General features: G+C 38.5%; 2 protein-coding genes across 4 annotated transcripts in view; one reads left to right on the top strand and one right to left on the bottom strand.

The window, feature by feature from the left end:
- Positions 1-27303, top strand: part of PLPPR5 (phospholipid phosphatase related 5) — a 146701-nt gene that overhangs the window by 100711 nt on the left and 18687 nt on the right. Inside the window, exons 8-9 of one of the 3 annotated variants that reach the window (XR_010366301.1) lie at positions 24457-24528; positions 24610-24809. Coding sequence is in view for 2 of the 3 variants with exons in the window: in XM_064428152.1 (XP_064284222.1) it covers positions 24457-24528; positions 24610-24744 (207 nt within the window). In the remaining variant the exon portion in view is untranslated. Of the gene's footprint in view, positions 1-24456; positions 24529-24609; positions 26244-27303 lie in introns of those variants that run through there. The other 2 variants (XM_064428152.1, XM_064428153.1) reach the window with 2 other exon arrangements.
- The window catches only part of SNX7 (sorting nexin 7), a 28962-nt gene continuing 20781 nt past the window's right edge, over positions 19123-27303 (bottom strand). The window contains exon 9 of the mRNA XM_064428151.1: positions 19123-19521. Within this exon, the coding sequence (XP_064284221.1) occupies positions 19441-19521 (81 nt within the window). The 3' untranslated portion in view covers positions 19123-19440. The remainder of the gene's footprint in view (positions 19522-27303) is intronic.

A 27303-nucleotide genomic window follows, 5' to 3' on the forward strand; every position in this document is an offset into this window, starting at 1 on the left:
ATCCTCAGTGGTTGTCACAAGCTGTTAGGATCCAGTCACCGAAAATGTTTTTCCAATATTTAAAAAATACTTTAATGTAAATTGTTAAATGAGGTCCCTACTAGTGATTCCTGAGAAACATGTTTTGGTCCAGGGCAAATTAATCTAAGTACCAACTATAGAATAAACATGTTTGAAATGAAAATGCAATGAAGTATTAACTTTGAAAGCACCAATAGTTCTTCTGTAATAAGTTTATCTTGGTGCCTGCAGGCAGTCTTCTAATGGAAAAAAGTATTAAATTGTGTTTGTGACATATTATGGAATTTCCATCGTTCCATTGCATAATAATATTCCCATGTTAGAGAAAAATCTGTGCCCTTGCATTTAAGCATGCAAATGTTTCTCTGATGTTCAAGAGTTCATTTTAAAATGAAATTTTACAGTCCTTACAACCATTAATTTATAGAGCCTAGCAGGATTTTATTAAAAATACTTTCTAATGTAGTTGTGTTAATTTAGGCTTCTCTGCCCAAACAACTGAACATGCAATTTAATTTAAAGAAGCCTGTGATGATTGAAATATGAAAAAACCAAATCACACAAAAGCTGAATTTCTTCTGTAATGAAATTAATATAATTAAATTTGTTCTGAGATTAAGGGTAGATCCTGTATCTATATCTCATTTTTGTAATTTTTTCAGGTAATGAATTAAACTCAATAAACTTTATTAAAATAATTTACCTTTATAAAGTTTTTCTGGTTATAATTTTCTGGATTTTTTGAAACCTACCCACTGTGTTGTAATATAATGTTAATAATACATGCTATTTTATTTGGTAATGTGTACACATTTAAAATAATGGAGGAACAGTTCTCCAGGACTCATCTATGATTCATTGCAGTGCTGCACAGTGTACTTGCAATTCATTTCTAATATCATCTGCAGCTGTTACAGTGGTGCATTGTACATTTGCAGGCTGAGATCACTTGGAAATAAAAACAAGATTTAAAATATTTCCAAGTAGTAAATAAGTAAAGAATGATGTTCCACATGCACTTTGCTGCAGATCTTTTACAGTTACTTCAAAACACCTCAGGACCTACCTGGTAGTTTATAGGTAATAATATTCAATTAAACTATGTAATTTTCCTCCACACATCACCTCCCTGAAACATTTAGGTGGATGGGGAATCAAACAGAGCATGCAGAGGTTCTGTTTTTGTTGATTCAGTGTCAATAATTTCTGACTGGTAGTGGATTGCTGCCAACTGAGTAATTTTTTTTTTCTTCCTTTTCCCCTTCAGGAGTTAGAAAACAATTTATTTTTTAAGGGGACTGGGAGTAGAAATAGGTTTACATGCTAGCAATGAAATAGGAAAATTACCCTTACTCAATCATGCAGCTTGCACAATTGTTACAGGTATTTCCAACATATTAGTGAGTGTTTATTTTAATGGTGTTGCTGACACTTGTAAGGACTGTGTACTGTTCATAACCGCTTGCAGTTCTGTCCACAGTACACCTTCTGTGCGTGTGGGTGTTACCACAGGCTTATTTTTAATTCTACAAATGTCATTGTGGGCTTCTGAGAGCTAATTTTTCTACCCTAGCGATTTCCTCTGCCTCCTCCTTGCTCCTGCTGGGTTTGGAAGCAGGCATCTGCCATGACTCAAGCTGTCCCCATCCGCTGTCCCCTTGTCCTGCCGCAGCAGAGCCACCCTCCCTCCCACTGCTCCTGGGGCTTGGGGCACTCCTGGCACTGGCACTTCCCAAGGAGAAGTTAAAGTTCAGCAGAAATTGTGGCCCCCACACAGGTTCATCAGACATTTCATTGGGAAGATCTAAAATAATCTATTGCAGAAATCACCTGCTGTTGTGAGTAAGAATGGTTCAGAAAAGTTTCTGATTGCAAGTTGAAGTTTCTGAACTTGAAACTGGGCTCTCTGTAGCTGCCAATCCCCCATGTGCCAATCCCCTGCCAATCTGTCTTGGGGCAGAAGTCTTTGTTCTCTAAGGCTTTTCAAACTAGAGATTTACCTTGATGTTTATCAGTATTTACAGTTTAAACTGTCCTGATTGGAACAGGAAAATCAGGAATGTGGAGCATTGTTTCCATTTTCTGCCTGACTAAATATACAGACACTTTATTAAAGCAGACCTGTGGTGTAAGCTGTTTTGTTGAAGTGGGTTTTGTGAGTAATAAAATACAAGGTGAAGTCACTTCATTAGGGGGCAGTAATATTGTAAGTTTGACAAAGATGATTTGTGCACATTTATGTGTGGATCATAAACAGCTAAGGAGAATAACATAAATCATAGTAGGGCATAAGGTAGGGAATACTGCAATTTCTTACATGTTGTTTTCTTTGCCAGACAGAATTCCTTCTAATATTAAAAACTGTGGAAAACTTCTTTCTTTTTTTTGTTTCTTCAATAGTAGTGTGAACAGCATGGAATAATAATTTTTTTAAAAAGATAATACAGAGAAAATCCTTATTTATTGCAGTGCTAAATAGGAATAAATGAATGATTGTGCAGATTACAAGAACGTGAATGACTGAAAAGCAGTGTATAGAGATTGTGATGCACTTAGTGGAAGTGTGGTTTCAGGGCTAGAGCTGTTCAGCTGTAGCTGGAAATCAGGTGCAATGTGAAAGTTTTGGGGTGTTTTAGTTTAAGTTGTATAACATTTATACTTGCTTCATTTACACTTGTGGAAAGACCCTGGATTGGTTTTTATATTGATTAGCAGTTTATTCAGGGGTTTTGACTGCACCAGGCTGATGCTTTTCCAATATTTCCTACATATTAAAAGTAATGAACTGCAGTAAATCTGCTTACCCCCAAACTTAGCTCTTTGAGAATCACTAGTATTTTAATAAATTAAATATATTTTCTCTTCCACTGTGGTTTTTCGTTTGAGAAGACACAGCTGTCTGAAAACACTGTGTGAACTGAGCAGATCTGACTGTAACATTTTAAGCTTATTGTAGATCATATAGTTTGCCCCAATATGCAATGAGATGAGGTTTTTGGGGCAAACTATTGAATTCATGTGGATTATCATTTTGATGTGCTTAATCCCACGTACAGTTGGAATCTTAAAGTGTTCAGTTCCTTTTGGCAGATTCATCAGTGCATGAAATTGTAGAGAACACCCTGGATTTTCATACATGAAATTTCCTTACTTACTCCATTTCTAAAAACCCTCCTCACTTGTACTTCCTTTTTAAATTCTCTTTGACATAGGAATAGTAGTGTGTTCAGAGGCAGTCATTTAATTGTGATAACATGACAACTGTAATTTTTTTTTCTTGGGAGCAGATCTGTCTGTTTCTCTTAGGTTTCGAAGGAACTACCTTCCCATAATAAATGCCACAGGCTGCAGAATCCTTAATGTTAGATGGTGGTTTAAGAGGTGGGCAGCCAGTGAATTAGAAATCTGATCCTCTCATGCCAAGCTGGAACTTCGATTAGTCATTAGCAATAAATATGAAAGTCATACCAAAACATCTTCCTCTTTCATAGATAAATATTATGTGTCATGCCTGTCTCTTTTGAAGCAGTCCCTCCCTTTCTTTGCAAAAATGACCAGCAGCCAACATGTGGCAGAGTGGCAGCAAGCAGTAGAGTGGCCCATGAAATATTATGTCAATTTTGTAAGGACGAAGGACATAAAATAATCCATATATCAAGTGCCTTGCACACACTGCAATAACTGTAGTTTACCTAAAATTGCTTTTTAACAGCAATTTTCCTCACAGTGTATCATCTTTCCTGGTGGATAATCTAGGCTGTGTCTTTCTCTAAAGCCCCATTCAGCTGTGGCACCTCTCTCACTGAGGTGAGCAGGCCAATATCAGTGCATTTCCCAGGAGCTCTTTCCAGTGATGTCTTGCAGGGAGTGTGACAGAGCAGTGCAGGGTCACCACACCTGAGCAGCACAGGGCAGGAGCTCACAGGTGCCCCAGGGTGGAATGGCTGGGCCAGGTGCCTCTTGCCCTGCTGTGAGTGGAAGTCCTGGGGGTGGAAAGCTGGAAGACAGTGGCAATGAATGGCTCTGCTGGCAAAGAGGGATAATAGGCTGCATAAGCTTTGATGTTGTAATGACGCCTATAAGTATAAATAAGCTGTTGATCACAGTAATTGTATAAACATTGATTAATTACTTTCATCGTGTTTTTCTGCTATTTTTATGTTCTACAGCTGAAGTTTAACAGTGATAACAGTGTGAAAAAATCAATAGTATTCTGAACAAAATCTGAATTTGCAAGAGGCCTATTTTTACAGTTTTGTTTTAATCCTTAACTGCTTGATTTACTTTCTATTTAATAGGAAATCCATCATGCTTTCCAAGAGCAAGTACTGTAAATTTTGAGACAGGGTAAAAAAGGAAACCACATCATCCAGAGAAATAATGAACATGAACCCCTGCTTTAAATTCGAAGCTCAATTCAGCCTAAACTATAGAGCTGCAGCTGGCACCTCATAACACTTAAGCAGTCAGTTCAATTTATCCTCAATGTCCACAAATGCAGTTAGAAACTTTCTTTAGAGCTTCATTTCTCTTCAGTGCCTGCCCATGGGTTTGGGCCTTTTGCAGAATTCCCAGTACCCTGTTTCCCTGGCTGTGTGGAAAGTTGAGTAGCAAACCTGCAAACACCCCGTGTATTCAGCTCTCTGCAGCTGTGCAAACAGCACAATGAATTTCCAATACTCTGCTTTAAACTTGCTCATGGATAATTGAACTTCAAAGCAACAGCTCTGCTAATTCTTTTATGAAGATGCAAATTACTAGTGTGACTTCTCACCAGACTGGGGGCTTATTGGAACAATCAGTCTGATCTAAATCCTCCCCAAGGCATGAGCACAGCTGGGGGTATTTCTGCAAGCCTAATCCATACTTTGCTCACTGGCAGGGTGCAAAACTAATAGTAGCCTGGAGTAAGCAAAGTTTTCACGTTTAAATCCCAATACTTGAGTTACCTTCTCTAATAATCTGCATTATTCTGGTATTGTGTGCAGGGATCAGGCGTCAAGATAAAAGTTTAAAGAAGAAAAAAAAACCAAGGTCTTTACAAAGATTTAGTATGGAAAGATGGAGTATTTAATAAATTCAGTTTTTTCTTTCAACAAAACTGTGCTTAATGGTTGCTAAAATATGTGACATATTTGGCTCCAGTGTACATATTTTCTGGTATTTTTTTATATTATCCTTAACTTGATAAATGCTTGGCATCTTCTCCTGTGACCATTACCATTGTACTGCCTGCTTTTATATGAAAGGTTGAAAAATACATTATGTTCCTCAAAGGCAGCCAAGGCAATTTACCATCTTGCTTTCCAGTTCACAGATACAAAAGTTTAACTTCTAGTGATTGGGAAGTTCAAGTCTAATTAATTCAATATAGAAAATTGGGTCCCAAGAGGAATAAATGGCTTTGGTTATGCCTTCACAATTATGCCTATCTCCAAACATGCACCTAAAAAGAGCTGAAGTAAACTTTTTTTTCTTTTTTTAAAGCAAGATACTGTGAACACTTGTAAATAAGTGCAAATTTCAACTTCAAAATGCAATCTAAATTTCCCTGGAAGACTGAATAAAAACTTATTGCCTATATTTCCAAGCAGCTGATTATTTGTGATATGAGAATCTTTTTTTTCAGTCAGTGGTAAGGATCTGTGGGCTGAAATTTTGCAGTTTTCAAGGTCTTTCCATCTGAAATGCATGTGTGTGTGTAGAGGGAACTGTCTGTTCTCCAGTCCGAAACATGGCTGGGTTTTTTACATGCTTTGACAAGTTGGGAACTTCTCAAAGGGAATTATATACAGGACAGCTGTGGTGGTTTTGGGTGGGGTAGAGTTAATTTTCTTCGCAGAAATTACTCTGGGGCTGTGTTTTGGATTTATGCTGAAAACAGTGTTGATTACACAGGGATGTTTTAGCTATTGATGCAGCACTTGGCATCAAGGCAATTTCTGTTCCTCACCTCACCCCACCAGTGAGGAGACTGGAGGTGCACAAGGAACTGGGAGAGGACACAGCCTGGACAGGTGACCCCAGCTGACCCAAGGGATATCCCAGACCATATGGAGTCATGCTCAGCACATGGAGCTTGGGGAAAGAGGAGGAAGGAGAGGACATTGAGTCATGATGTTTTGTCTTCCCAACTCACCATTCTGTGTGATGGAGCACTACTAACCTGGAGATGGCTGAACACCTGCCTGCCCGTGGGAAGTACTGAATGAATTCCATGTTTTGCTTTGCTTGCCTGCATGTGTGGCTTTTGCTTTATTTACAAAACTGTTTTTATATCAATCCATGAGTTTGCTTATAAAAACCCATGAGTTTTTACTCTTCTGATCTTCTACCGCATCCACCAGGGAGTAGTGAGTGCCCCTCTGTAGAGTGCTTAGTTGTCATCTGGGGTAAAACTACAACAGCCCCTTTTGGTGCTCATTGTGGGGCTCAAAGGGTTCAAAATAATGACGGTTTTGATTGGAATGTGCTAGATGGAATTCTCAGCTGTCAGCGCTGTTTGGATAATAACTGGCAGGCTCCTGTGCTTGCCATGGGGCTCACTGGCCTCACTGAGCATTAGAGTCTAGGGCTCATTAGCAGCTGCTTTGTGCTGTGGCTGCAGCTGCAGCCTGTGCTGCTGATCCCTCACCCTGGGACATTCTGATCCCAGCGCTGGCCTGGGCTGGCACCTGAGGGACTGCAGGGTCTGGGGAAGTTCAAACCAGGGGTAAGGGGAGGAGTGCATTGCAACAGTAAACATGGTGCTCTAGTCCAAAGGAGCTGGGAGTGGACATTGTAATGGAAATACCTTGTTGAATTGCATTTTATGGAATTACTGAACCAAAGGAGGACATGTCTTCCATGAAGCAGCCCAAGTACTTTGTTGCCATCTGGGGTTAAACCATGAAAATCTTGAAGGGTGAAGAATGGAATGAGTTTTGTTTCATGGGGTGAATGTGACAACAGAGGTACTGCTGGCAGCTCATTGGTTTGTACATTACCTTCACTAATACTGGGGCAGTAACAGATTGTCCTCTATACTACCACTGTCCCCCTTGAAAGTCAGTCAGATTTTACTAAGTAGAAAAAGACCTCTCCTCTCTGTGCAGTGCCAGTTCTGTGCATTAGAGCTGGAGTGCCACTGAGCAGGCATAGCGAGCAGGAGTTGGACAAGTAGTATGTACCATTTACATATTTATTCATGATCTCTTTTTTCTCTTCTCCTCAATACTCTGTAACTTGAGACTCTTTACATTTTTTATTTTACCTCCTTGTGCTCCATTTCCCAATGTTTTTTTCTCTACTGTTATTTCCTCTGGGAATTCTTTTTTTTTTTTTTTCACATTTTTGAAGCAAAAAATACATCAGAGATGCTTTGATTTTGAAGAGAACTTTAAAACCACTCAGTCTTTAAGGGGCTTCTGGGCTGATGTGAATTCAGCTCATTGGTGAGGAGGATGGGGTGGACCCAGAGCATCTGGCTGGTCAGACAGCCTTGGCAAGCAGGGCAGGTGATATTCCCAGCAAAAACTAGAATGAAGTAGGAGCAGCCTGGTGGGAGCTGCTCACTGGAGCTAAAAAAGGCACCCCAGCCTCATAACTAACCACTGCCACCATTCCTCTGCCGCTCTGATGGAAACAGAAATACTTTAAACATAATCTGGAGTTTTTCCAAGCCTGGATATTTGGTAGGTGAACAAGAGAAATCCGTGAGTGATAGAAAGCCCAGCAAGAGATATGTTCTTGCAGTGTCTTACTAGCACGGAGTTGAGGAATGGTGACCTTCAAAAGCTGTATGGAAACCATGATGCAGCTTCCCTTGTAAGGCAGTGCCATGAAAACCAACCATGTGAGCTAGGGAGAAGGAAATCAAGGTGTGGTGATTCCCAGTGCATTCCCCAGAGCTGGCACAGGGGCAGGAGCATGCAAACACACGTGTTCTTGCACCCTTCTAGGAGTTTATCATACCACAAATTATCCTCTTAATAGAAAGGAAATGCTAAAAGCGAGTGCAGCCATGTGCAAGCATCCCTGAAAGACATGGCCTGCTGGCACTTCTTTAAATCTGGCATTTAAAATTGCTCAGACAGATGGAATGAAAGTATGTAATAAAATGTGACATTTTATTTTATCATCTACATTTGTTAAGTGAATTCTTCTGATCTTTCCCACTTCCAGCAGCACTAACTGTGAGTCAGATTCTGACAATTTTCGGTTTGCAAAAACCAACTCCAGGGGTCAGACAGAAAAACAATAATAATAATTAATTAAAAGATACACATTCATCCACAGAATCTGGTTATGGTGTGTGACAGCCTAACAGAAAAAAAAATACAATTCCAAAAAGTCAAAGCTTTTTAGGCAGTGATTTGCAGACTACTTCTCAGTGCCATTTGTCTACATTTTGTCTTCCTTGTGTATATATTTCTAAGTATCAAGGTTTTACTAGGAATTCAGAAGAAAAAAATATATTTGTTTTCCTCTGTCTTCTAAGTTAGTTGCACTTGTTTGCTTTGGTGTGCAACACAGTGCCTTCCCTTGGTCCTCTTCAAAGCACAGCTCCCTTAGATCCACGATCTCTCCCTCTCAGTGCTTCTCTCCCTGCTGCCCTGGACACGCTCCCGGAGCCTCTGCAGAGCACAGGTACAGCTGGCAGCTCTCAGCCTGCAGCAGATTGCCACACTCATCTCACTTCCACTTCTATTGCTCAAGAGGAGCAAACCTTGAGGGTCAGCATTTCCAGCTTAGCATTGCTAAAGCAAGGAGGTGGAAAACTGACATAAGCACAGACTGAGCCCTGATGCTTTGAAAGATTGCCCCCATCCCTCCTTTTATGATTTGGTCAGGGACCTCAGCAGCCGTTACATCGCTTAATGTTCATTTACTGCTACATTGGGAATATTAAGCAGTAAATGATTGAAATTTAATTTGCAATTAAATTTAAAACAGCCTTCTCACTGCAAGAGAAATATCATTGAGAACTAACTTAGTATCTGACAGTATTTTGCAAACAGCTTTACTGTCGTTTATAGGTAACACTTTTATAGGGCCTAGCCCTGACTTTGCAGTGAGTACTTGCTTCTGCTACAAATGCAAATAGCCTGCACCCTAGGACATAGCAAAAATACCTGCGCACAGGTAAATATTAGTTCCACTGTGATAGCAAGTAGGAGTTCCAACTTCAGGGCTGAAACTGCTGTGTTCATGCTTTCTCAACAAAACTAAAACATGCCTGGGTCTTGAAAGGTGACAATCTAAGGATTGCAGTGTTTACATAGGTGCTTACACAAATGCCTGGAAACAACTATAAACTACTCAAACTTGTTGTCACTTTTTTATTTCTGGTACCAATTTTTCCATCAAAAAGCCAAAGTAGCCAAGAAAATACTATTATCTGCTTATGGTACTGTCATCTGCTTTTGAGTTGTAGAAATGTGACCTCCTGATCCCACCAGTTTCAAACCCCTGGAAGCTCAGCCCCTCACTGAGTGTGGTATCCTTTATCTATGTAAACAGAGAGAGGTCAGAACACTCAGACTGCCACTGGTGGCTGAAAAATATATGGCTGAATATGAGTGAAGCCTCTGGTGTGCATGTCTTCAGTCCAGGATCAGTGCTGCAAGGGAAACCCCAGCACTGTTGTTGCTCCTTGGTATCAGTGCTCCCTCTGGCTGTGCAGAATCACAGAGCCATAGGATGGTTTGGGCTGGAAGAAACCTTAGAGATCATCCAGTTCCAGCTCCCCTGCACGGGCAGGGACACCTTCCACTGGACCATGGTTCCCATCCAACCTGTTCTGGAACACTTCCAGGAATGGAGCATCCACAACTTCTTTGGGCAACATGTTCCAGGGCCTCACAACCCTCACAGAGAAGAATGTAAATCATCTGTACTGTTAGGAAACTCGTCACTTGGTGTAACCTCTGCTGTTTGATGGTGCTGAGGAGCAAAGGCAGTAAGTGAATGAAGAGAGCATGACAACCCACTGACTCTCATGTCCTTCCTTTCCAAGCAGTCTAAAGAATATTCACTTATTTGGTAGGTATTTTATTCTGTATCAGAACTTGGGAAGTGACTGTTGAGGAGCATTTCCAAGAGGGCAGTTGAAAGTGGGGACAATTTCAGCAAGCACATCAAATGCCACATAGGAAGAAGAGCTTCCATCAGGGGATGGTTGGATGAAAGTTTAGGTTTTGCCACTTGGGTTTTTGTTTGCACCTCTGAACAATACACAAACCAATAATTATTTGCAAAAATTATTCAGTGACACATTTCAAATAATGAATATTTCAAGTGAATTATTATGGGCCATACTTGAATAGGAAAAGAAGGAAAATAGTTGATGAATTATTCATGCAGCTTTAGCACTGATGTAATAAATATTACGTGGTGTCAGAGGGAAATGAAGAATTTTGAAATGAAGAAAGAAATTAACTACGAAGGAAAAGCACCTGAAAATTGGAGAAGGTGAATACAAAGATTTGATATATGTGAATAATAATGAAGAGACTTAAGAGGGGGAAATAAAAAGGTTGACAACTCTGAGTCACTTCAAGAGGCAAAATACTCTTCCTCTTTAGTTCTTTCTCTACAAAGAATACACAAACTTCCCAAATCTCCTTCAGCTCCGTCTAAAAGCAAAATGAGGGAAACAAAAGAAGACCCCATAGAGTCAGCCAGGTGGGAACATATCTAGATCTGGCTAAGGGAGTTACATGATCAGAGGTACTGATTTGCAAAAGGGCTGTAATGCAGAAAAATGCCATTTTTAATATCAAACAATGTCTTTTTATTTTGCAAAGTGACTTCTTAACAGCTTAATACTGAAGTAGGAGAACAGCACTGTGTATTTCTTAAGGACAGAATGCATAAGGCTTTTGTTGTGCTTTGGGTGTGCATTCAGCAGCTTTAGCTGCTGTGCCACTGATCACGTCTGAATGGTCAGTCAAATCTGCTTTGACACACTGTGCAAGGAGCAACAGCGTTAATTCCAGGTTTGCTCTTCTGTTCAGATGTAGTGTGTACATATTCTCATTAATCTTATCAGTTGAGTCTTCATTTTAATATTCAAAAAAACCCCATTTTTAGAATCCTATTTTAATGTGAGAGAGGAATTTAATCTTCTTTTTTTCCCAAATGCGTTCCTATTGACCTCTCTTTTGCAACAGTAAATAGAAAATAGGAGAGAAGAAAGAAGCTGAAAAACTCCATCATATTCCAAACAGATTTTGAAACAAACTTGTTTCCTAAAGTAGAACTGGGGACACATTACACATTTTTTCCCTGTTCACAATGGACTTTGTCTTCTTTTAACCTCAGGAGTAGCATATTAAGATGAAATGTTTTACGTTCGTCATTTCCGTAAATGTCTCATTTACAAAATCTGTCATGGGCACACCAGTCGCCTCCTCATTGGACATTTACCAGCCTTGGCATATCAATCCATCTCTTGCACATCTGCTCAGAAAATGTAATTAGTTATACCCATATGCTGCAGAAGTACATGATAAAACTTAGGAAACAGGAAAGGCCAAGAGACTTGACAGCCTTTCTCCTTCCTACTACATGTATTTCGTTGAAGACTTAGGAAACTGAGAAGCTTTTCTTGCCCTCTGCCACAGGGTGGGGATATCACCGTGTCCTAAGCAACTTCCAGAGATAAAGCAAAGTATAGTTTGTTCTAGTAGCGATTAATTTGGAACAATAATTTATTATTTAAATATACATAGTATTCCCCAAACTGGCACACCTTCTGTCCCTGGTCATTAAAATATTATTAACACATTGCAAGGAAATGTTAGATAAGATGGACAGGGAGCCTCATCAGAAGTTTTGACATGGGAGTCCAAGATGAGAAGCTCTTGCTACAGCAAATGATACTCATATGTAGCAAGTATGGAGACTCAGCTTGTTAATCAGCTTTTTGTCATCTCTGCTCAAGTTTGCTGGCAAGTGGCAAAGGAGAGAGTGACTTAAAATCCAAAATGGATCTCTGCCTCAGCAACCAGAAGTTGGTTCAATGGCACCTTTGCACCACTGGCTTGTGGGTAGAACTGTTCCATGTTCACCAGTGCTCAGCCCCTGCATGCACTGGATGTGTCTCTGCAAAGGGGGTGAGCAGAGGGCTGGTGTAACTCCCTTGGACCTCATTCAGGTTCCTTTTGTTCCTAGACAATAGTAATTATGTTGTTATAGATACTGAAATAGGACTGTTACAACTGTGATTTATCCATTGGTCCCATCTTCTTCAAAGTTCACCCCAAAAAATGAAATATACTCTAGACAGTTCCATCTCCATGACATGGGATTTGCAGATTTTCTCAAAATCTGTTGTAATGAAACATTAGTTCAGTTTTTCACTGATAGTATATTATCAGCCTCAGTTGGTGGTATGTTTAAAACCCAAGATTACACTTCAGTTCCCATGAGATCTGAGCTTTGAACAGGACCTCACAGTGTGGATCAGAAGCCACTGGCCACTAGTTAAATAATAGAGAACAAAACAAATTCTGTAAAGGCTGAATTCTGACAACTCTGTTTTCATGTTTCTTACTGAAATCCAAAACAATGTGTCATTGTTCACTACATGAACAAAGTCATGGTGATGTGGCACCATAGAAACACCATTTTAAGTTCATCTCTGACATACCACATTTAGCTGTATATGATGTTCCATGGCTCCACATTTTTCTTTAAAAAAACTCCAAACCCACTTTCAAATTATTAGCATTCTTTTGCTTCAGTAGGGGGTTCACAATCAAAGCTGCTGCACCTCCAGCCTCCACCTTTTCTTTTAGGATTAACTGGGAAAAAAGAAAAGCTTTCATAATTACAGAGATTTAGCTTTCTTTATAAACTTGCTATTTTAAGATCTGTTTACAAGATGACAATATGAAACATCATTCAAAAACAGTGTGAATTGATTACATTCTTCTGAAGAACATGTAGCAGTAGAATATGCATTTGTAGCTGTTTTCTACAGCCCTATAATTAAGATTTTATTGCTTCCCTTCTAAACACATTGCCACTGCTAAAGAGCAGCTGAGATCATTTAAATGAAACAATGGAAAATGCTGCCCTCTCCCCCAAAAAATCACCTTCCAACCTTTCAGAAAAAGGTGGCAGAAAGACTGTGGTAATTGCCAAATATCGGAGTAAGTCAAGATACTGATTACAGTTTTCTGTTCCTGTTTCTTTCCAATGAGCTAATTCTCCCCAAGTACTATTAATAATTTGAATATTGATCAGTTGGGAGACAGTCTTTGGTCTCTTCATTAATTTCCATAGATCTTGGATCACAGCATGGTGATGATGTGGTCAGCAATCGTATTGGGTATGTTCAGGTATCTCAGAATCAATGAACAAACCCAAAAAACCAAGAAGCACCATATAAATACATTTGAATGCTTAGAATTATTCAGAGATTCATTTCTGCTCTGATCTTACATTTTTTAAAAACTAAGATTAATACCAATAAATTAGTAAAAGAGCTGTGCCACAAATAATGAATTAGAATAATCTAACATCTGGATCCATGTTATTGGAGAGGGACTCCAAAGGAAAACCTTCAAAACCCTGCAGTGTATTTGTTCTGAATAAATACTTTTGATAAATGAGATGACATATTACAAAGCAGAGATGAAAAAGTACTTTTTTCCATAAAAGTCTTCCAGAAGACAAACACTTCTAAGGGCAAATGAACACGTATAGCAATAGCATTGATGAGCTTTGTCAAATTGCAGATGATTTTCCAGGCATGGAAGCCAGAATTCCCATGGCAACCTTCACAAACTTCACATACACATTCAGTGTAGGTAGCAACCCATATAATGTAGGAACATTTCAAGTGTTAAAAACTAAGCTAAATATAATTTAAACCATGAAAGAAAATATCCTTCTAATTGTATCCAAGGTATTCTTTTTCTTCTGCCCTATTTTCTGTTTTTCTATTTTCTGAAATCTATGTCTAGATTGCAATCCAAGTGACAGATGCCAGTTATCTTTGTACCACTCCCAGAATCTAAGAGACAAAGTGCAGTTCCTCCTTTTGCTCCTCAGCATCTCTTGGCAGTGGGGTGGCCAGGAGAAAGGGATTGTCCTTGCCCAGCGTGTGCCTGGCTCCCAGCCCTGCTCACCCTGCTCTGTGCCACCTCCTCAGGCCAGGCACTCTGCACTCTGGCTGGGCATGGCTGTAAAAGTCCTTGTTAAACCTGGACCAGGTGCTCGGTGCATGAGCAGGAACCAGGGCCAGCAGTGGCTTTACAGCCATTATGGAAAGGGGCAAAGTAGGGGATGTCTTCTATTGGCATCTCTGCATTTTAACCAGATAGCTTTTTTCAGTTTGGTTATAAAAACCTGGCTGAGGCTTGCCAGGTTGACCCAGTACTGCCATTCTGTATTAGATATTCTGGATAGGGATGGTGATCATCTGTACTGAGAGTCTGCTTCAGCAGAAAGTCACACATGAGGAAAAGGCTAATAGAAATAAAAGGTTCTAGGTTCAGCTTGTAGCAGAAGTGTATTTTTCATTTGCTGTAACTGTATGTGACAAAATGAGGCACAATTGTTTTTGTATAATATTTTAAAATTATTTTAACAATTATGTGTCACAATGCACAATCATCATCACAGATTAGAAATTAGTTGATTTTTCTGATTTACACCCCCCCCCCCATTTTTACACTTCTCCATTAATTTTCTTTTCTACAACAAGTTGGTAACAAAACGGGTGCAATCATAGGAATAAAGGAACATCTGCAATGCACCAGTAAATATTGAACAAATATTTTTCAATTATTACATATATAATTTTTCAATTATTACAATGTTGAGCTGTCATAATCAATTCATTTATAAAATTTGTCCTGTCCTGTCAGTTAGGTATTTTCTCTCAAACCAAATTACAAATCTTCTAACCTTGCTTTAGATTTACTTTTTTATCAGCTGAGTATCTACCAGGTTGTTCTGTTCATTGCAAAAGGAATTGCTGGTGGACAAAAGCAGGAGAGGATGTACTGAATTCTTATAATAACTTTTATGTTAATATAATTACTGTAAATTTCCACTCTATTTCATAGACTCATGTAATATTTTCTAGGTTCAAAAGGACCCTCATAAGTTTCCCTCTTTAACTTTTTATTAGATAGAAACTTTGGACTCTTGTGCTGTGTTATTGAAGAAAGAAATTTCTGAGTTTGGTTTTAAGAGTTAATGGTTTTCTGGTAACTCTTGGTTAAATATTAATGCAGACACAATAATGCTTATTCCTTAAGTAAACTTCTAAAAATACAACTATCAAATCAATTATTCCTGCTGAAAACTCACTGTCATGTCACAATATAGGTAAAAAATTTTAAACCTCAAATATGACTTTCTGCCTGTAGGACAATGAATACAATGTTTTTGATACAATTTTTCTAATTCTGTTTTGGACAAGGACATCCTCTTACTGTTCTTTATTTCTTCAGTTGTGTATCTTACCTAAACCAGGATGTACCCTCATCTTTCGGGTCTCCAGAACCTCCCAAATCTGCTGAAAGTTTGTGTCCATCCCTTTCAGGTTCAGCTGAGTTGTTGCCTCTGTTCCTCCCAGTGAGGCAGTGGCACCAACACTGGGGGCTGCATCCAGACATGGGTGCAGCTTGAGAACTGCAGCACAGTGGGTTTTGTGAAGGAGTTTGTGGTTCATCCTGTTGGCCAGCACTTCTTGCCGTCACTCTGTATTCCGTGAGGAGCCTCTGTGGGGTTGCACAGATAAGGCTTCTCTCAGTTCACAATGATGCCTGTGTGACATACAGCAGGTCCACACACTAAAAGCTGCAAAGCTAGCAAGTGCTTTATGAATGTTTTGCTGTCCAGGTGCTTTCTGCAAAGCTTTTACAATCTCCTCCTCTACTCACTCGAGTCAGTTGCACCAGCTGGCAGGTAGGGGCACCTCCATTTGTTCAAAATTGGGTTATTTAGCCATTTTCTTTGAGTAAGTTAAAAACATATCAGAGTAGCTGATTACATTCACCTCTGCCCTCATCCATTCTTCATGAAGTTGTAAGGGACTGTTTGTCCAAAATAGTGGGCAGTGCTGATGTGTGATATTTAAATATGATTTAGACATATAAAAGAAAACTACTTGATACTCCTCATGGCATGCAAAGCTCCTGATTTAAAGGTTGATTTAATGATTAATTTATGCCAGTATTATCCTTATTTTATTTTAGTGATATTAGAAGTGAAATCCTGGCCACAGCTATCAGGTAAATGAAAATAATACATAGTGCATAAATCTTTTTGAATGGTCACTATTTTAGGCATAGGCTGACAGCAGCAGGGGCCAGAAGAACCTGTATTTATTTCTTTTTTCTCCAGACATGCATGTTGCCATAGATCAGCTGTGAAGTGATAGTCTGTATCAGGTGACCCTTTAAAATCATTCAGTGCTTAGGGCCGCTGATTTCTTACACATGTCTCTGTTTCACCTTTACTGCCAGCAACTTGCTCTGGTGACAGCTCCCCTGTTAGGGACCAGAGAAGGCTTTTGTTGTTTTCTTGGTATGTTTTCAGCCTAACAAGAGAGAGATGCATTATTTACAGGCCCTAGATATGAACCACTGACATGCACAGAGCATGAAAATCCAGTAAGGGGCAGACTGATTTTCAGTAATCAAATAGTTTAAGCACTTTCCAATCATAAGCCTAAGGAAGGCAAGACTTCACAAAAGAAAAATCTTTGGAAATAAGTCTAAATAGGCAATAGAGTTTCTAAAATTCTAAGTTTCAGAAGTATTTTCATGACACAAAAAGGACAATGTTTGATCTCACAATAGACCTTATTATTACATGATGATAGAGCTACTAAAATATCAGGAATACATGGTCACAAGAAGGCCTCTATAAAACTGACTGCTAAAGTCTTTCCCATATAAGTTACGGCCTAGCTAAGAGAAAAAGAAATGAAAAATACATAATGAACATAATGAACATTTTTATCTACAACGGAAAATGTCCATTGGTGCTTCTGATTTCCAAATGTCTCAGGTAACAATGTTCTAGTCCAGCAGAATATACAGGTAAAATCAATGCAACACACATTGGCACTCCCCATCTCAGCCAATCAGACACAATATGACCTTAGAGGTGCCTAAATTAGCAGCATAGTAGTAATTTTTGGTTACACTCAAGTATTTCTAGCCTTCCTGTAAGCCTGTTCAAGCTCAATTCCTTGAACCTCCACTTATCTGGTATTCAGAGTGTTACTGCTGTCTGTCTTGTTGCAATCCTGTTTATAGAACTGTACATTACAGAGAGATTAGGAGCTAAAAACAGCAGGCTAAATTGAGTATTAATAAATGCAAATAAATGCTCACTGGGGAAAAGCCAATTCTCCTATATATACACACTGATGGATATTAAATTATTCAGTAACCTTCAGAATAGCTCTGTGGACAGTTCTGTGGAATGGCAGCTCAGCATTCAGTGGTACTTCAAAAAATAAATTAGGAATATGATCACAAAAATCAAAGCATAATTATGACAACATGTACATTTCTGGTGTGTCTGCACTTTGAACACTGGTTGCAGCGGAACTAGAAAATACAGAGAGAAGCAGTAACAATGAGCAGAGATGTGAAGTGCCTCCTGTACAATATGGCATTAAGCTATGGCTTTTCCTCTGGGAAAACAGGCAGTACGTGGAAAACATGCTAGAGGTCTGTAAATTCTTGAGTGGCACAGGGAAGACAAATAGGAAAGAGTTGTTCATCTCTTCTCACAATTTAACAGACAGAAGAGGTTACCTGACATTGTTGGGCAGCTGGTTTAGGAGATCACAAAATTAATTGATTTTTCCTACATATTAAGTTGTGGAATTCATTGATATTCATAATGGTAAATCCTATGAGTTTAGATGATATTAAAAAAAAAAAGAAAGGGAAAGCCATTAAGGCTGTTAAGCATATTGATAGAAGCTCTGATGTTAAAAAAATCATCAGGAAGGTACAGTGGGAAAAGAGCACAGCTCAGACACATTGTTCCTGCCTGCCTCCTGCAAGGATGCACTGCCAGCACAGCTGGAGAACAGCCTGTGAGGCACAGCCCTTCAGCACTGCACTGCCCTCTGAGCAGACTCACCTCTGCACAGGGAGCTGTCCACTTTTGGGGAGATTCATGCTCCCTGCAGGATTTCAGGAGCAGCGTAACTGACACTCCATAGATGAAGAAAGCGAGCTCAGCTTTCACTAGTGCTTCATGGGGGCAGCATGAGAGCACTTTTCCTAACATTGCTGAAAAGGTCATGCTGGTATTCCAGGTCTTACTTGCCCAGCTTAGACAGCTCCACAGCCACATGCTCTGGAATTGTCCCCTGCAGCCATTAGGTGACTGACCAGAGCAAGCTCACAAAAGGTGCAGGTGATGGCTGAAGCCCTGCTCTTCTGCAAGGCCAGAGCCCTGGTTAGGCTGTCTCTGGTCCCTGCACCTCATTCTTGCCATATGAAGCCTGTGGCTTGCTCAGACCTTAAGCAGCAGGGAGAACTGCAGAAACTACAGCTGCAGACTGGAGGAGCTTCTGGGTGGAATAATTCAGTGACTGGAAGACTTTAATGCATATTGCATGAGTGAATCAGCTGATCATTTTAATGCAAACCTCTTATTTTCTTAACCCCTCCTCTTCTACACTGACTATCTAAAGAGGAAAGAAGCTGAGGATTAAGGAGTGTCAGCCATGGGAGCAGGTTTCACCCTGCAAACTCCACATGGAAGTTCTTGTGTTGGCAGGATCAGTGTGTGACTAATGGTACTGTACACACAGTCTGTATTGTGAACTGTCACTTTTTTCTTTATCCTTTAAAAAATGTCAAATTGAAGATGTCTAATAGACATGTAAATAATGCAAACTGAAAACTAAATTATCAACATTTTAAAGGAGCAGAATATGTCTGGCATCTTTATGTCCTATGTTGCCATTGGGCAACTAGAAAGATCCACTAAAATAATACTAAAGTACTAGTCAGTCCTTGAGGACTACATGACATAATAAAGTACAAGAAATTACTCAAGACAGAGAATCTAAGAAGCATGCTAAAATACTTCTAAAAAAGACTAGGATACAGACTGATGACAAACTTTCCTTATTCAACTTTTTATTAAAATGGAGCTATTTTTACATATTTAAAATACTTTATATCAAAATTACACAATATTTATGAAAACAATTGTATGTAAATGCATAAAATATGTAAAATCAGAGCTAAGCAATATAAAGCAATATATAGCATGTTTCCAAATGCATTTCAGGACTAGAATACCTGAGTGTACAATAAGCTGGTTTCCTGCATTTCACTGATTTTAACAGTTGAACTTAATAATGTATCTGATCTCATATAAAGCACTTTGGTTGGGAGAAACTGCATGGAAAAGGCAGAGGTCAAGCAGAGATATTATTCAAGGCCTGTCTTCAGAATCTTCATCCACACGAAGATCCACTGTTTGAGATGCTAGGAAGGACTCCCACGTAGCAAGGCACTTAAAAAAAAAAAACACACACATATGAGTAGAGCAGAGAGATTTCTGTGAACTGTTAGCCAAGGAGTAAAAGAATAAAAAAATAGCAGAATACACACACATTGTCACAAGCTGCTTTTGTAGGACCATGGTAAGAGCAAAATACGGTTTCCTAGGCAGCTCAGTGATATGCAAAATGTTAGCTAACGTGCTGAGTGAGCTGTAAAGGTCAATTTTACATAATGACAGGCACACACTGTGAGCACTGTAATTGTATGTTGTAGCAGGGAAGATGCTAACATTAATTATGCTCTTCTTTAATCTCTTCCTTTAGTTACAGGCAAAGATCTCTTCCAAATAGAAAGCACATTGTCAGGCACTGTTCCCTTGTAATCTCTGTGGATTCCTAATGTATACCCAATTTTCCTTCCAAGTTAAATTAAACCATTTTTTTTTTCTAAATAAGGAGAGAATTCATTTTTCCCCAGAGTAATGGCAAAGAAATAGAACCAGAAAGGCAGAGGCTGGGAGTAGGGAAGTTGTTATCCTTACAAGTGGTATTTCTCAGCTTATGGAAAAATGTATTTACAATTGTAAAAACTAATTTTTTTATTGAAGCATCAATTCTGGAGGCAGTAAAATGAAAAAAACAGAAAACCAACAAAACCCCCAAATTACTTTGGTTCAATTTGGCTTAAATGAGTGTTGGCAGCTTGGTAAGCCATTCTAAATCATAAATTAGTGTTGAGAGCCATGGCAAGGCTGTCACAAGGTAACCTGCAGTGAGTCGTTGCTTGTAACCCAAAGCACCAGGTTTCTACTATTTCTAGTCTGTCAGTAGAACAGGACAGGCAAATTGCTGCAGTAATTTCCTTGTTCTGATTTTATTGAAAAAAAGCCCTTGAAATGGAAATGTTCTTACAGAATTTTGACTTATACATTCATACCTATTGTTCTTGACAATGCAGCTGATTTACTACTTCCTCTTCACAGTTTTTTTTCTGTGAAGAATCTTTATTATGCACCATAAATAAGTCTTCTGAAATTTCCCAGGAAATATATATTAAAGCCTGGACAGCACACTCCATTCACCTGAACTTTGAATTAAATCAGTGCCCTGAAAACAGTGTTATTTCCTAACTGAAATCTTTTGCCATGAACTATTCAAGCCACAGCAACCTGCTAAGCCCAGCTCATTGAAACACCTTGTATCCATCTGTCATTGCTTAGGAGACATGAAAATGACCCTGAATGAACTTGCAGCCACCTAACTCCATTGGGGTTTCTTGTGAATGACTTCCAAACTCTGCCATTAAATATGGAGATTTAATCATACTACACTGAAGAGCTAGGTCCTGGTATAACTGCATGTCTGTGTGTAAGCAGATGAGTGGGAGGTTCTGATAATGTTAAATATAAGCTCCAAGAGAAAAACAAAGAATACACACAGGATGACTGGAGCTGGGGGAATCCATGATGATTCAAGGATACAGAACCAGGGAGACCCATAAAACTAAAGGTGACAAAAGTAACAAGAAAAAAACCAAGCAGTACCTTTGTCTCTAAAGACATAAGAAAGTAAAACAAGTGGGTCTGCAAGAAAATGAGAGCAGTTAAAATAGCCAACTGAGCTGAAAGATCACAAAGAAAAAGCATGAGCTTATTTTTGCACAGGTTTTTTGCTATTATCAGGCAGGAGATCATTCCTGTTATTCAGATTTTGTCCCCTAGACTATGGATACCATGAATTTACTGCCCCAGTCTTTCTCTTCAGATCTTGCTGACAAAAGCCCCAAGTAACTTCTGCTGCTCTTGCACACAACAGCATTATGCTACTGTTCAGATTTATATCTAATGCTTGAATTACTGTGAAATGAGAGGACTAAAAGGATAAGATTCATGTGGAAATCTGCTTTCCTCATTGACTTATTGGAGAAATGTTGTTCTGAAATGGTACACCAGGGAGAAAGAGTGAAGATACTGCCAGCCTGAACAGTGAACTACAAGTGTTGAAAACTGATTTCTGATTTAAAGGTCTTTTTGACCTTTAGTATAAAACCTTAAAGTTTGATCATTAGATTCTCCCCTACTTCATGTGACACTGTGGCAGCTGAATCTATCTGAGAGGCCTGAGCTGCAACGTGGCCTCTTGGTTTTGAAATATCAGTGAGGCAGCTGCTAGCAATGTGTCTTCACTGTGGCACTCAAACTCAACTTCTGTTTGTCAGAGCCCAGCTTGGATCACCATCCTAGAAAGCTGCAAGGCACAGCTGCTTTTCTAAGCTTTTTCTAGGTGTGTTACAAGAAAACCTTCTACAAGAAAAAATTTATTTTTCCTTAAGAGTTTTTCATTGGAAATTACAGATTTTTTTCTGAACCACAGCTTAATTGAATTACCACATAAGTCCAAGTTTTGTTATTCCATAATATCAGGAATGTGAATTAAAATACATATATCAGCACTGGCTGCAATGTAAAAATGGCTTTGTGTTATCTTTGCAACACTGAGCCAAGCTGCACGTTAAAATGCAATCATAATACATTGCTTAACCAGATAGATATGATCTACTGAAGTCTGTCCAGACAAAGATGCAAAGCATTTTTTTCACACAAGTTATTCAGCTTATAATTTATCCCTGTTTATATAACCAAAACACATTTTTTAAAATATAAGAGCAATGGTGGCTCATTTCACTGTCAGAGATCACAGTGCTCCTACAGCTGACAAATTTTATAATTAACCACACCAAAACAAAACTAGGTCCCTGTGCCTTAGGCTCAAGCTTTTCACATTGTGAAGCATGAACTGCATAAATGACATTTTTTTAGTGATGTATACTTCAATGTTATTACCGAATGATTTTACTCCGTTCTCCTGGGAGGTTGAAAATGGAGATCAAAATAGGGGATCAGCCAGTGTTCAGAAAGGAGACAGAAAGGAAAAAAACCCCAGAAAATCCAAACTGAGGAAATAAAATGTGTTTGCACAGAATTGAAATTCATAATCCAATTACTCTTAAAATCCCGATGGAAAACATAAAAAAGCCTAAATACACAAAACGAAATAGCAAGAACTTAAATAAGGCTACCATATCTAAAATATTCTCATTACTACTGGAGGACACATATCTATTCTGCAACATCATTCTTAGAAAAAGCAATAAAAAGTTTTTCATATAGTACAATTGCTTATTTAGCGAAAAAAGGAGATACAAAATGGAACATGTAGTAAGGATGCAAGCAGAAGCAAGTGTGTCACATGCCATGTGTGTTTCTGTTCCAGTCCCCCAGTTATCCATGGCTAATACCTTAAATATAGCACACATGATGGCGTAAGTGGAGTAGATGGAGTAGAATCTGAAAATGAAGTCTTGTTTGTGTCTGAGAGAAACAGAAAGTATTTTCATTATTTCTGTGTGCAGGGAAACAAAAACTAGACCACATAGAAATAATAATCTGCACTCCACAGAAGTCTTCCCAAAATTATTTTTTAAAAATTTTATCTTCCCAAAATTATTTTTAAAAAATTTTAAAGGCTGAATGAATAAGGGTTCAAAGATGGATCTGCCTTTGAAGCAACATGCACAGGGACAAACAGGCTCAGATGGGGGAGCTTTTGAAAATCTCATGAAGTTTGGTAGCTGAACTCTCAGGCATGGCTAAGGTAGGACGTGATCAACACACAGGAGCAGCCAACTTTCTGCTACACGACCAAATGACTGCTTAAATGCATCTCTAGGGCAAATAACAAATCTCCTCTATTTTTCTACAGCTTTTACAAGCTGTAGAATTACAATTATTTTACAAGATTGAGAGGTACATAAGGGCTTTAGAGTTAGAGGGAAGTTGCTGCAATGGGGAACAAGTATTGCTCTGCCCTGATGAATCTTTTGGATCAATTTATGCCTGTACAACAATGTAGGTCACAGAAATATACTAAATTGTGCTTGAAACACTTAAGAAAATAAAGAAATTATTTATATTTTTGAAAAATAGTAAGATCTGCCAATACCAACAAGAATCTGCCTATATCAAAGGTAACTGATTATCCGATTAAGATGCAAGGGATTAATTTCCCATGCAATAAATAAAATCAAATGCTATGCTTTAAAACAAAGGTTCATCCATGCTGAAGAAAAAACACATTCTTTCAATGCCAAAACTATCATCCCATTTTAGGAAAAAACACCAATCTGTCCTGCATTTCCTAACAGGCAGTGGAAACCCAAACTCTGGTATATTTGTTGGATTTATAATGTATAATTTGTAACCCCAACTTTGGGTTGGGCTGTAAAACCTAGCCACTTATTCTGGTGGTTTTCCTGAAAAGAATAGGTTACCAAAATTCATTGGCTGCATATGTACTAGCTATACTAAACACATGAGAAAAAGTGAAAAATTTAGCATATGTTTAATTGCTTCTGTTCTTTGAAGCCAGAGTTCAACAGTGCCTGGTTTGGTTCTCCTAGTCTGCAGCAGCAACACTTCAAAGCTGCCAGCTAAGTAACACTGCCAGCACCACCACTAATTCTGTATCCTGCTTTGGATTTAGTGATGCTGCATCTTTAGAATATCTATTTCTGAACTAATGAAAATATTCACGGTGACTCTCAGTTTCTCAGCTGAAAGCTCCACCCTGTGGACAGTTTGTGATTCCAGCTGTTTGGCAGATACCTCTTCTGGACTAAGCTGTCAGACAGTGGTGTCATGCCTAAGGCCTGATGAAAAGGAATAAAATAAATGGTACAGTGTTAACACACGCTGAATTAATGCTATTTACTTTAGAAATAGCAGGACATTTATGAACTTTTAAAAATTAAAACCTTTTCATATTGTTTCAGAAAGTCCTCCTTATTTTAGCAATGCATTTACTGTCATTGTTACTACAATATTATTTTGGATTTAAGACTTTGTGGATTACAGTGAGACTTAAGGATGTATTCACCTCTTTTCCAGAGGAAAGGAAGTACAGAACTGTATGAACCACTGAGACCAGCTGCAGGAATACCAAATGATTGGTCAGTCATGGTAATTCTTGGCTCCTAAATGATTTTAATTATATTATAACAAAGCTTGCACATTATTACTTGAAAGCTTTCATTTTCACAGGTCTGCACTGGAGCACCCTGTAAATCTGCAACACTGGGCTTTTATTCGCGTCTTTGTTACCACAGCATTGAGAGACACAAAACAGCTGGAGAAACAAAGGAATACTTCTTATTCAAGTTTCATAAATGCAGATAGCCAGTGAACTGGAAGACTACAGGAATAACTCTTAAAGTTGTAAATCTGGAGAAACATAATTACAGGTAACACTTTAGAGTAAGTAACATTTAATTCATGTGAACATTAATTCAGCTTAAGGAAGATATACTCTTTTATGCTAGCTAAGTGATGCTTGGCAAGTTGACAGCAGAATACTTAGGCAACTACAATTAAGGTAAAACCCAAACAAACATAAGGTCATATATTCTTTTCCCATTGTGACAAAGATGAAATGACATTTTGGAAATCCTAGTGTACTTTGACATGCTGCTGTGTTGTTTTTGACCGTACTGGCTTGGGTTTATACAGTTTTGAAGGGCTGCATTCTCCACTGCAGCAGCTATCAGAAAATACCAGATGCCTGTCTCTCAGTACTTTGTGGTTCCCAAAATCTAAGGGCTGCAGAGAATGTCTGTGAACAGAAATGCCTCCTTCTTTGCTTGTGTGCCTGGTAAATGCAGTCAGCACGGGGAATAATGAGAAGCACAGCGAAATGCTGCTGTAGAGAAGAGAATGGGACACTGCTCATGGAGCAGCACAAATAGTTTAACTGAGAGGTGGGGGAAGTTGTGGGAAGAATGAGAATCAGGTAGTCACTGAGTTAGAAAGCAGGAGATGATTCTTCATAGGAGTTGGACAGAAGAATTGGAAGACTGAATCACATTTATAGCATCCATGATGTCTGGGAAAATGCACAGAACATGCTTTAAGGAAGAGAAAAGGCAGGAAATAACATGAGGGATGTTACAGCAAGAAAAGGCTTAGTAAGCATCAAATGGTGCATCAAAAGTCTGAATGAGTAACTGCAGACATGTGAAAGAATGCTAATGAAGCAAGTAATAACTGAACAAGTGAAAAACACTGTAACAGACACTGTGGTTGTGCATGAGTTTAGTGAGTCAGACTTAAACTATTACATTTAAGGTTGAATTTTCTTTCCTACTGAAAGCATAAAAATAATATTGTGCTTCTCAGGTTTCTGAGATTCCCTTCCTGAAGTTTCAGTCCCAAACAGCAGGAGCAGATGCCAGAGCTTCTTTTCCTGCTGCTTTCTGGAGTACACACTTGTAGTTTGAGACACACAGGCCTCTGAGAGTAATCAGTAATCACTTCTCTACTAATTAACCATCACCATTAACCACGGGTCTTAAATAAAACAATTTTAGGTGAAAACTCCCAATCAAAATATTAACTTTATCAGGTTCTTTTGAATATCAGGATTAGATAATGATTTTCTGATAAAACAGAAAGAACTTGGTAAACTCTCACTTTGCAAACAAGGAGTGATAGCGTTAGCACAATGTTGCTTATTATTGCAACTGCTGTAGTAAGATAAGGTGCTTTTTAAAAAATGTAGATGTACAAAGATGTAGCAGCAAAACCATTTAATGAAGATTTCAATATTCAAGAAAAGCACCAACAAAATATCCTGCCTCAGTATAAACCAATTTGTCTGGTATTTTAGAAGCTGTTTAAGAAGAACCTCTGGCAGTTACAGAGACAGCTGAATAATTTTTTACAGTTTGTGGCCTTACAACAGTTAATTTCACATACAATATGTGCTTTGGTGCTCTGGATTAAACTTCTAATTCAGCAAAAAAAACATTTCTAGACAGGAAAAAGAACCAAATCATTATTGTTATGTTTTAGCTAATCATTCACAAAGAAAATATTCTAATATATTCAGCATTGTTTTAACATACATATTGCTGCTATAGAAGTCAGAGACCATCGATAAATGAAGACAATGTTAGAGGATGCCAAAAGCTTGCTGCCTGATTTCTGAAAATATTTTGATCTTAATATGTAACAACAGATTGTCAATGTCCATGCATCTCACAGACTGCATGTTAATTAATTAGACTTGATGATCAAGAGCTCTGTCTTTTCAATTATGTTTTACCAAAATGATTTGTAAAATCAGAGCACTGCCATTGGCTAATGTGCAATCCATAAAAGGCTCAGACTACAGGACTGAAGTTACAGTTACCAAAATATATCTGTGAAAATGACTAATTTATGATTAATAGATGGCTCAGTGCATTCCATTTTTTCCCCAAAAGTAAGGAGAAATTATTTTAAAATCTTCAAGACATCTGGGATATTTTCAAAATGCGCATTTCAATCAACATCGTGTTTCCCATGAGGAAACTTCACAGAATGCTTAATGTATTTTGTTATATGTTTTCAAATTCTCCTTCCTAGCATATATTCTTGGAAATTCTTACCAAGAACATTACCTGTGGCATTTGAGCTGAAAATAAAAACTGATGGAATCACATTTAAAGGTTTTCCTCATATAGGTCTGAGCCTTCCAGAGGGCTTCTTCATGCTCTCACAGCAAAATGTTCCCAAACTGAAACACAGCAGCTGACATTACCGAAAATCACGTTCCAAGTTGTTGTGGTTAGTAAAACAAGAGTGCCCTCTGTCGATGATGAACTCTGGATCAACGACTTGGGCACAATAAAATATATTCTGCTTGAAACCTGTCAAATTAAGAATAACTGCCTCACTATTCCCACAGAAACTGATTGC

The sequence above is a fragment of the Passer domesticus genome, chromosome 7 (assembly GCF_036417665.1).
Source record: "Passer domesticus isolate bPasDom1 chromosome 7, bPasDom1.hap1, whole genome shotgun sequence".
NCBI lineage: Eukaryota > Metazoa > Chordata > Aves > Passeriformes > Passeridae > Passer > Passer domesticus.